The sequence below is a fragment of the Nothobranchius furzeri genome, chromosome 16, assembly GCF_043380555.1.
Source record: "Nothobranchius furzeri strain GRZ-AD chromosome 16, NfurGRZ-RIMD1, whole genome shotgun sequence".
NCBI classification, from domain to species: Eukaryota; Metazoa; Chordata; class Actinopteri; order Cyprinodontiformes; family Nothobranchiidae; genus Nothobranchius; species Nothobranchius furzeri.
In genome coordinates this window covers 38,246,207-38,257,932 of record NC_091756.1, presented here as the reverse complement: position 1 = coordinate 38,257,932, position 11,726 = coordinate 38,246,207, and the positions used below count along the sequence as shown (strand labels likewise).

Genomic DNA, 11,726 nt, shown 5'->3' with positions numbered 1-11,726 from the left:
AAAAAGAATAGGTGCATAAATGTCGTATTATATGTAACATATATTCCAGACCCGATGAATGTAAAGGAAGTACAACTTCAACCGTGTTTGCATCTCTGAGACAGATGCAGGTCCTGTGGTCTCCTCTGATGTCCTCTCTAGGATGTCCACTGGGCTGCCGTCCTCTATCCTTTCACTGATGATTAAATATCTGAAAAAGCCTGTTTTTTGCCTGTCTGCTTTAACAAAAATGGTCCAATAATAATTAATCACTGCTCCTGTGTTTTTATAGGTTCTGAAACATCTAACCTTAGGGTTTCTAAACATCTAGAACCCATCCTGGATTACTCTGCAGTCGTGCACACACAGATCTGACATTATTATCTTTTTGTAATCCTTTTAAAAATCCTCATAGTCCGTCCTGGTCCAATGAATGCTTCTCCTCAGAAATGTTGAGGTTCAACAACTTCAGAGTTTTCAAAGCCTCCTGACTGAGGTGATGCTTTTTACACATCACTTTAAAGGAGACAACAGAGCAAGACGCTCGTAGATGATGAAAGCGTTCTTTTATTCGAGCAGAAACACCAAATTTGGGTCACTAAGTGGGATTCCTCAGAAGAGTACAGGATGAAGGACGAAGGCCAGGTCATTGTTTTCTTCTTCTTCACTGAACACAGTTGAAACAGAACAGCTCTTGGGTGTCTGGAGTCAGGTAAGTGTGATGGATTTACAATCTGACCAAATGCAGACATATTGAAGGACCGTTCCATGAAGGGAGGATAGCACTCGGAGTCTGGGAGGTATCGACGTTTTTCAGTGAGCTAATCATGATCAGCTGTGTCAGCCATCTTCAATTGGTTTGACTTCAGCAGTGAATCAGCTGCAAATTAACATTCAGGGATTACCGTTTGGGTGTTCAGTCAACATTTATATGGTGGTTCATGAGATGTTTTCCCATACAACGCATATTAGAGGCAGCAGGTAGAATAAAAATAAAAAAACATAGAAACTTTGAGTATTACTCATGCATTTTTGCAGAAATAAAATATAGCCATTAAATTCACACAGCAAGAATAAAAAAAATGCAAAATTGGGGATAATAACGCTTATGATATGACAGAGTAACAAAATTGATTTAAGGGTCTCAAAAGATCTTTTAGACCTTTAATTAAACTTTTGTTGAATTGTTAAAGATGTGGTTTACTCATTCATTGAATACATTTTGCGGTGTTCTCTAGAGTACATCAATGCCTTATACATATATATATATATATATATATATATATATATATATATATATATAGTTATGATGCTCCTCTTCTGAGAAGTTTGCTGGTACAGAGGTGGGCTGAAAAAAGCAGGATTGCTCATTTTTATTAATGATATGCACACATCTCACTTCTGATTGGCTAACAGAATGTGGTCAGCCATGTTGCAAAGTCAATATCACCATTTTACACTCCGCTCTCTCTCCTTGCTGCAAACAATTAAAAAAAAAGCCTTCTTGTGGGAGAGCGTGAGCCAAGATGGGCGTGGCCATGAATGCAAATTCACAGTGTGACATAGATATGAGGAATTTCAAATCCTAGAGTTTCACTGTCCTTTTTTTTTATCAGAAGCTAAAGCAGGAGATCGATGTAGGAGACATTTTTCATGTTCAGCCTGCATGAAACATTCAGAGTAACTGATTATTATCAGAAATAATAATTAAAACATGTTTTTTCAGTCGACCACACCTTTAATTGATCAGTTATTGATATAATTGAAATATGATGTAAAAATACAACTGCACTAAAAATTTAAGTCTGCTTAATGGTGAAACCAAACATTTCTCTTCAGTTTTCACTTTGCAGCTAGAAATGACTGCATACTTTACCTTGTCAGTCCTGAGCATAGCAGATAGGAGACATTATCCAGACACACACTAAAAGAATCAGATAAATGTCGGTTTAAACGTGCCTCACTCTTGTCCTTAGAACTTGTCTTCTCCAGTGGACAAATAAGTCTGTTATTAGAATGTTTAGGCCTAAAACAGCACGTTTCTCATTTATGCCTGCACCGCTCCTGCATTCAGCTCTGGCATCGCAGCTTCTTTGCATCAGCTCCAAATCTGAATGAAAAAGTTGGATTTGTCAATGAGCCACAGAGCTCCCTCATAAAAAATTCACTCTCTCCACTCCCCATCTGAGGAGGCAGAGAGGAGCGTGCCCTATTATCGCTGAGAGGTCCCACACATAAGAGGGTAGGTTGTTCTTATTGGGACAGAGCAGATGGTCACATGAAAATTCCCAATAAAAAGGCTCATTTCTGTGTTACGCAATTCTAGAGCGGAATAAAGCAGGATTCATCGTGGGTTCCCTTTCATATGCAGGTGTTTTTCTATCCTACTGCTGCAGCTTGAATGAAAATAAACTAAAAAGGCAGATAGTGATTGGGGAGGCTGTTATCTGTGCTGCTGAAGAGCTGCTTTTGTCAGAAGGATGGGGTCCGTCCTTTATGAACGCAAGGGTAGTCGTCTGATCTGATACGTGCTTTCTCTGAGCCAAAAATAGCCTCCAGTAGCTGCTGACCTGGATTGGAGACTTGAACCCGATACCCTTCAGATCGCCATGTGGAGAAAACCAAAAGCTCTCCTCTGTGATGATCAGGATTTGTTTAATGTTGCATTGTTGTTGATGGCAGGTGTTCCCAGCTGGTCTGTGGGCTGCACAGGTTCATCCAATGGAAATAGGATTAAATAAAGCATGTGTGGGTTTTGTTCTGATGGGAGCAGACTGACGGGGTGATCAAGTGCAACGCTCTTGTTTCTTTCAGTTTCTTAGACTGAAATTTGTTTCGACGCTTTGTTTTCAACTTCTGAGGGACGACTCAAGCGGTTCTTAAACTGATGTGTAAAATCTGTCTTGAACTGGTTCCTTCTACAAGACATACCGGTAAGCTGTAATTCTCATGTCCTGTGGGGATTTAAAGGGAACAATGCAACTTTAAGTAGCTCCATTCAGAGAAGTCTCTTTTTATTTTTAGTTTGTCAATATGGCGAGGATGGAGTCACCTCCAGAATTGATTGGAATATTTAAATAGCGTCAATCATAAATTCCACCTTAAGTCCTGTGGCACCACTGAGTGTTTATTAGGCTTCCGGACCAGACCCTGACCCAGAGGTCCAACACACCTGGGTGGAATGAAGAAGTCACAACAGGCTTCTGCACCATCTGGTGGTCTTCTGAGCAGCTCATGACATAAATACCAGGTTTGTGCTCATTAGCTCCCAATGCAAGGAATGCACCACATTCTGGTAAATGAAGTCGCTTCTGGCTAGCTGAAAAGAATCCAAGAGCTTGTGTATCAGTTTTGACTCACTGATATTTGGGCACATTTGTTAGCTCTGAAAAACAACTCAATAAGGGAAATCTTCTAAAGTGTTCAGGGAGAAGTATGTTGACTGGCTTCAAACAGAACCTTCTACCTTCGTTCGTTTTGGCTTGTTAAGCCCTTTGGTCAGCTTTTATGCTGTGTAAAGTGCTATATAAATAAATTTGACGTGACTTGACTTCCTGAATTACTTGTGGTAGCTCCACCCCACATACATCTGACCAATGAGGCGATTAAACGTTCTCACCTGGGATATTTCTCAAGCCAAGGAACCTCGCCTTGATGTCTTGGCCTCGCCTCGGTTGCCTAGGAGATACGTAATCAGGAACCGCCAAGACGTGTTCCAATGTTCATGTTCTACCAAGGCGCGAGTTCTCCATTTGGTAGCCGTTCAGCTAGCTGAGCATAGATACACGGGAGGTGTCTTGTAGCCCGGCCTTGGTCAAAAATTACCCAGAATACACCTTGATATTTTCAAAAAGATGGTGGATTAAAAGCCGGCAGCTACTTCGAGGGCAAATTTCAAGTTTAAATGTAAGTCAACTAATTTAAAATGTTTTTTATTAGATCCAAAGAAGTTATCTATGGTTGGTTAGTTGCTTATTAGTTGCAGATTTGGAGGCTAGCGGGCAGTAACTCGCTTATATATTTAATTTAACAAATGTTTACACTATTTAAAAAGTAAAAGGCTCGTTACATATTTAAATTGAAACTAATACATATAAAATATAATATCTACTGTGTCACGTTCATTACGTAACCGCCGTTGAAGTCGCGGTCACGTGATGCAAGTCTGTTCCAATTAACAATTTTCTTTGACCAAGGAAGGACAGTGTCCTCGTAAGCAAGGCGCCTGGCCTCGTTGCCTCGCAAGGCCAGGCGCCTTGACATTCAGAAGCACCCATGGTTTGTAGAGACGCATTTTGGTGACACCCTGGTTCTGGAGGGCCCCTATCCAGCATGTTTTAGTTGTCTCCCTGCTCCAACACTCCTGATTCAGTGGTTGAATTTCCTGTTCATCAATTCAACCCAGCAGAAATAAACTTATTGTGAAAATGTCTTAGCACATGCTGGACAGCAGGGCTGGGGGACCAGGGCTGGAAGCAGAAGCAAAAGCTGGAAATTTAAACCGAGGCAGTATGAATGATAAATGACCCGCACTTGTATAGCAGCTTTCAGAGTCAGAGGACTCCAAATTCATCCCTTCATACACTGATGATGATGAGCTACAGTAGCCACAGCAGCCCTGGGGTGCACTAAGTAGCGAGGCAACAACCAGTCCCTCCAACCACCACTAGCAGTAAAGCCTAATTTATACCTCTCCGTCAGCTCCATGAGGGAGAGACACACACGGATGGAGACGCTTTGCTTTCGGACTTCTCCGTCTCCTGGGAAGTGTTGCAAAGCAATTTCCTGCCAGGACAACAGAGGGAGTAGCGCTGTTCTGCGGTACCCTGTCATGTATCCATTCCAAGACAGTGCATTTACTATTGTGTTCATATTGCATTTCTGTATTTAAGAGACTTTTTAACATGGACAAATATGTCACTCATTCTCCTCAACCTCTAAACCCATGTTTCCCAAATAAAACACTTGCTGTGCATCTTTTCACTCCTCCAGTCAGGGCGGATAAAACGCTCATAATTTTATAGTTTTTCTGTGAGGGGTTCGTCAAGCTGCTTTGTGTCTGCTGCTAGATATCTTCGGCTCTCTAAGTTTTTGAGGACACAATGGTGGCGCTGTTGACGACAGCGATGTCCTGACCAATCACAAGCTTGCGTTCTCCATCTCATCGGACAAATGTTTAGAAAAGCGAGCTGGACTCCGTCCGTTCTTGCGTCCCAACGCAGACAGAGAAGTATAAATTAGGCTTAATGAGGGGAGGTCTCTTGCCCAAGGACACGACTGACAACACAACAGGAGCAAACCCGCAACCCACCAATCACAGAGCAATCTCCTAACCTCTGAGCCACCGCCCAGAAAATAAGCTCTAGCTGGTTCCAGTTCAGAGTCCTGCCTCCTCCTTAACAACTGGAATATTGTCCATCCAAAGTAAAATAAAACACACCTCAGATTATTTTTAACGGGTAGATTTTTGTTTAAGAAACACTGTTGATCTCCATTTCTCCAAACAGAGGCTGTTCAGGAGCCTATCTGCAACTTGTAAGAAAACCATTCATGACTTTTACACATAAAACATTTGAATGCATCCCAAATTACCCTTCTACATAATAAAAGCATTTTTTGAAAATCAGAACAAAAACAACCAAGTGCAGCAGAAATATTACATTCATACTTTAACACCCGATTTGTTTTAAACTGTTGTTTTACCTGAAGGCAAAAATAAAATTTCATTCTTGAGCCGTTTTTTTTCTGGATTTCAGAAGGAGCAGCATCCCGAAGTCTGCCGAGTTTGAACGACAGAGCCGCCACGATCCACTGATGCTACCGCTTTTAGACGGGGAGAGGTTATCTCTGTACACGACAAAAACATAATTCAACTAAACCTCCCAAAAGAACATGTAACAAGACTGCAGTGGAGCGACGGAGTTAACAATCAACTCCTTTTATTCCCTGGAAACACATATGTACAAACACGATCCAGTTTAAAAAAAACGTTTCATCATTTTACAGAATGACATATTTACAAATAATCACAGTCTGAACAGCTGAAGGGATTCATTCATCACAGCAGCAACATGATACATACTTGTTTCATCTTTTGTTGTTTTTACATATCAGCACATGCTGAATTTTTCTTCATACTTAAAGGATTTGGTTCATTCATCCACACAAAGCTGCAGCGTGGCTTGGTTTCACGGCCGCGGAACGCAGCAAATCTTGGATAAAGCAACTCGGCCTGATTTGGGTGAAAGCATTAGAATACTTTGGAGAATTAGAGACTGAATTAGGATGTCCTGTGCGAGCGTTTGGCAGAAGAACCGGAGACAACACGGAACATTCGGCATCAAAAAGCTCCGGTTTGATTTAAGGAGGTACAAGAATTCATCTCTGAAATGACCAACTCACTTAGATAGAACCTAAATGTGAGATCAGTTGTGTTTTTTGTTCTTGAGGAGCGGACAAAAGTGAAATCTCCAGCTCTTTGCCGGCTGCAGTTTTACAAACTGATCCCATTTGGTGAAGAAGTCGACTTGGATGCAATAAAAGTAGAGTTCCTTCAAATGCCAAGCACTCGCCGCTGCAGCAGAGGCTTTAAGATCTGTGTGACCTCGATAGCGGACACTTTCATCTTTATTCACGTAGCGGTCCTCCTCTGCATTACCTCGGGGTGCAAGGCAAGAGGAATGGGTCCATCATGAATGGTTACACAGAAATAAGACATTGTTTTCGGACAGCTTCTGCAAATCGGGTCAAATGAAGAGAAAGGAAATGTGGTATTCTCTCTCTCTCTTCTATCAAGTGTTAAGAGCATACATCCTTCAGTGAGGAGCAAAGACTTCCTCCTGAGGAGCGATGGAGAAGGCACACATGCAGCCATGCACACGTTTTTTTTAAATACTCAAACACCAGCAGGGTTCATGTTGCACAAAAACGGTTTACTGGCACACAAACTCATTCAGAATGAAGAAAACAAAAAGTGAAGTAATGGAGCAACATTGCACTTTATCCCTGGATATTTTTCCATTTACTTTCCTGAGCTACAGTTGCAAACCTGCGCTCAGCTTTATCAGTCGATCATTTTTCACCTCTACGGTCTCAGTGATGCTACAAAACACAAATAAAGAGGAGTGTAGACACATATTTGAACATTTTAGTCTTCTCTCCCCTCTAGCTGCTGTTTGTAATAATGCCATCTGCAAGGGGGAAGAAGACTTAAATGTTTACGTTAAGACCTCCAAATAAAAAATCTAAATAATAAATCACTATTAAAAATAAAACTCTGAGGCTTTATTTAAAAAAAAAATTATATTAAATCAACTTGAAGGGGAAAAATACATTCAGTTTAGCAGAACTAAAGACCTTAGATTTGTTTCAGAGACCCAGACTATACGTAGCTGGAGGTACTTTCCCACAGATGGCTGCAGGGAGCATTACCAAGATGCTTCCTGAAATGTAGCACCTGTGCCACACAGACGGGTGAGCCCACTGATGGGAGGCACCTCGCTCCACCAGCCTGCTCGTAAGTGCTTTGCAGAGAAAAATAAATAAATAGGTGGTAAAAAAAAACAACGAGGTTCAGATCCATTCAGAACCTAAAAAAAAGCCTTCATGTGATGGGAAGAAAAACGTGCTGGCAAGGATCAAATCAGTTCTTAATGATCGTCAGCGTGGACTTTAAGTAGTCTAGTTGGTGACACTTAGAGGGAGCAGTAAGAGTGAGTCGTTGGGGTTTTAAAACAGAGAAAATAGGCATGGAAGCAAGTTCGTGTGCCTCTGGCACGTTCTACACATTTATTCCCTCATGAGGTGTGGATCAACAAGACTGTCCTCAGGTTTGTGTCACTTGGTCCTGACTCCATCCTGGGGAGGCCTCTGCTGCTTTATGAGCTTCTCGATCTCGGACCCCAGAGTCTGTAGATTCTCCTGGAGAGGAGAGATGGACAGAAACAGAAGCATCCATGAGTGACTGGTGTTCTGTTCCTCAGTAAACAAATTACACCGAGCCATTTTTAGCTTATTACTGAGACTTTGTTGTTCCTAGAGTGAAAGATTTCCCCCATCATTAAATTCAGTTTCATGTCAGTCAGCTTTCATTCATTCACAGACAGGTCTGACAGAAAATCCACTCACTTTGTCACACTTTGCAGCTTCGGTCAGACGCTCCTGTGGGGAGTTTCTCTCCAACAGACCCAGTCATTGTGGTTAAACAAAGGCAGAAGGTGTCTCTTTATGAGCACAATAACTTAAATATTTCATCTGCTCTCCACAGTTGCTGCAGATCAGACACGACTCTTTAAAAAGGGTGGAGAATGACTTTTCTGTGCAAAGATAAAGCTCCCTGATACCTACATAATTCATATTTTAAACACCCTGATGATTCCCACTCAGAAATGAGTTTCAATTGTTTTAGAACTACATCTTATTAACCTTCATCAATAAAAAGGAAAGCCTTTCATTGGCTGGATGAAGTAACAACTATTGCTACCTGCTCGTGCCGCGGCCCGGCATCTCTCCTGGGGACCAACTTTTTAAATAGTTCTTTTAAAAACGTGCTTTTCTCTCTGATTTGTCCATCCCACATGATTAAAGTTCAACAACAACAAAATCAGATTTATTCATATACAGGTCCTTCTCAAAAAATTAGCATATTGTGATAACGTTCATTATTTTCTGTAATGTGCTGAAAAACATTAGACTTTCATATATATATATTAGATTCATTACACACAACTGAAGAAGTTCAAGCCTTTTATTGTTTCTAATATTGATGATTTTGGCATACAGCTCATGAAACCCCCAAATTCCCATCTAAAAAAATTAGCATATCATGAAAAGGTTCTCTAAACGAGCTATTAACCTAATCATCTAAATCAACTAATTAACTCTAAACACCTGCAAAAGATTCCTGAGGTTTTTAAAAACTCCCAGCTTGGTTCATTACTCAAAACCGCAATCATGGGTAAGACTGCCGACCTGACTGCTGTCCAGAAGGCCATCATTGACACCCTCAAGCAAGAGGGTAAGGCACAGAAAGACATTTCTGAACGAATAGGCTGTTCCCAGAGTGCTGTATCAAGGCACCTCAGTGGGAAGGAAAAGGTGTGGCAGAAAACGCTGCACAACAAGAAGAGGTGACCAGACCCTGAGGAAGATTGTGGAGAAGGACCGATTTCAGACCTTGAGGGACCTGCGGAAGCAGTGGACTGAGTCTGGAGTAGAAACAACCAGAGCCACCGTGTACAGGCGTGTACAGGAAATGGGCTACAGGTGCCGCATTCCCCAGGTCAAGCCACTTTTGAACCAGAAACAGCAGCAGAAGCGCCTGACCTGGGCTACAGAGAAGCAGCTCTGGACTGTTGCTCAGTGGTCCAAAGTACTTTTTTCAGACGAAAGCAAATTTTGCATGTCATTCGGAAATCAAGGTGCCAGAGTCTGGAGGAAGACTGGGCAGAGGGAAATGCCAAAATGCCTGAAGTCCAGTGTCAAGTACCCACAGTCAGAGATGGTCTGGGGTGCCATGTCAGCTGCTGGTGTTGGTCCACTGTGTTTTATCAAGGGCAGGGTCAATGCAGCTAGCTATCAGGAGATTTTGGAGCACTTCATGCTTCCATCTGCTGAAAAGCTTTATGGAGATGAAGATTTCATTTTTCAGCACGACCTGACACCTGCTCACAGTGCCAAAACCACTGGTAAATGGTTTACTGACCATGGTATTACTGTGCTCAATTGGCCTGCCAACTCTCCTGATCTAACCCCACAGAGAATCTGTGGGATATTGTGAAGAGAAAGTTGAGAGACGCAAGACCCAACACTCTGGATGAGCTTAAGGCCGCTATCGAAGCATCCTGGGCCTCCATAACACCTCAGCAGTGCCACAGGCTGATGGGCTCCATGCCACGCCGCACTGAAGCAGTCATTTCTGCAAAAGGATTCCCGACCAAGTATTGAGTGCATAACTGAACATAATTATTTGAAGGTTGACTTTTTTTGTATTGAAAACACTTTTCTTTTATTGGCCGGATGAAATATGCAAATTTTTTGAGATAGGAATTTGGGGTTTTCATGAGATGTATGCCAAAATCATCAATATTAGAAACAATAAAAGACTTGAACTACTTCAGTTGTGTGTAATGAATCTAATATATATGAAAGTCTAATGTTTATCAGTACATTACAGAAAATAATGAACTTTATCACAATATGCTAATTTTTTGAGAAAGACCTATTGACAGAAAAACCAACGATAATGATTATTGTTCCAGATATTTGGTCATTTCTATAACTAAAACGCTCATCCACGTGGAGTGGCCACTTAGGAAAGTGTTAAAAAAACATTCTCACTAAAAATCATTAGGTGTGGGGGTGGAACATGAACTTATTTCATATCTAGAGCAGTGTAGATGGGGCTTTAGTACATTTTAAACATTTAATCTCAGACTCAGTACCCTGATCTGATTCTTTAACAGTTTTTTCTGTTTGACTTTGGTCAGCTGTTATTCAGGGAGGCTTGATCTTAACGGAAAAGCATCAGCATTTTTGTTTAAAAAAATCAAGTTCACTGGGAAACTGTTTTTTACTTGTTCTTTTTGAAATGAGTTTAGCATGCAGGCTAAACATGTAGTCATCTACAACTACTTCCTGCATCAGATGCCAGTAGAAAATATGATGGGAAATGCTAGGGTCAGCAAAGCCTGACAATTGCACATTGTGTTGTGAAATTAGCAGTCATGGACTCACGACAGAGAAGGATGCTGTTGATTTATGGCCCTTACACACTAGCATCAGCTCTACTCTGCCTGGACCGGGTGTTTTCATTTAGGTAGCTTTGGATTTTCTCACGTGCACTGGACGTCTTTCAGCCTTCTTCCCGAGGCGGTTTGCCTGAGGCTGAACAGGTCCAACATGCCCACTGCTGACTGATTGCAAGTGGTGCTCGCTGCAGAACCACAAAGGCGGAGCTGCACCAGAAGGTGGAGCTGCACCAGGGTCAGCCCCGCCCATTCCAGAGTCAGCCCCGTCCATTCCATCAGAGTCAGTACAATTCCTTCCAGTTGTCAGACTTGATAGCATTCTGGAACCAAAGAGGGTTTTATAGCTAAAAAATACAAGATTGAGGACGGAGGTGAGACGTTAACTGAACAGTTTTTGTAAAGGTTCCATATAATTAAAAATCTAACTTTCGGAACGTTTTATCATGTTATATTGTCATTTCCTCATAAGAAACACGCCAAAGCCATTTTTGGCCTCATTCATGCATTTTCCTCCCATCTCAGCTTCAATTTGGTCTCCTCCCCTGAAGTGGGTCTGGTCTTGGTTCTCAAATCTGGATATTCTGTGAATTTTCTGACAAATTATTTCTGAAATGACTTCTACTGAGACACCGCCAATAAACCATACATCCCATCTCCAAAGACACACTGGATAGGACAATTACATGTAACGCCACTTACTTCATATCAGATGTGGTGGGGTAGAGGCTTTGGAGGCAGGTTTGCATGCAGTTTTGCGCAGGTTCGACTCCCAGTGGCAGAAATCTTAGGTAGATTACAACCCCTTTTCTTAATTTCTAGCTACACTTGCCAGTACTGTTTACAACAATTTACTGGTATACCGTTTACAATATAATGACTAATGTGTTTATTTATTTATTCGTTTATTTAGCCATTGTGAGTCCATTTGTGAGCAGAGTTTCAACTAAAATGCTGTTTAGGAACGACCAAATTCAAAGAACTTTTAGAGACATAAATATT

General features: G+C 41.5%; 1 protein-coding gene across 4 annotated transcripts in view; it reads right to left on the bottom strand.

Annotated features, from left to right (window-relative positions):
- Nucleotides 1–5,883: 5,883 nt before the first annotated feature.
- Nucleotides 5,884–11,726, bottom strand: part of ccdc186 (coiled-coil domain-containing protein 186) — a 38,892-nt gene continuing 33,049 nt past the window's right edge. For all 4 annotated transcript variants that reach the window (XM_015963134.3, XM_015963132.3, XM_015963135.3 and 1 more), the window contains exon 16: nucleotides 5,884–7,899. In XM_015963134.3, coding sequence (XP_015818620.3) covers nucleotides 7,816–7,899 — 84 coding nt within the window. In that variant the 3' untranslated portion in view covers nucleotides 5,884–7,815. The remainder of the gene's footprint in view (nucleotides 7,900–11,726) is intronic.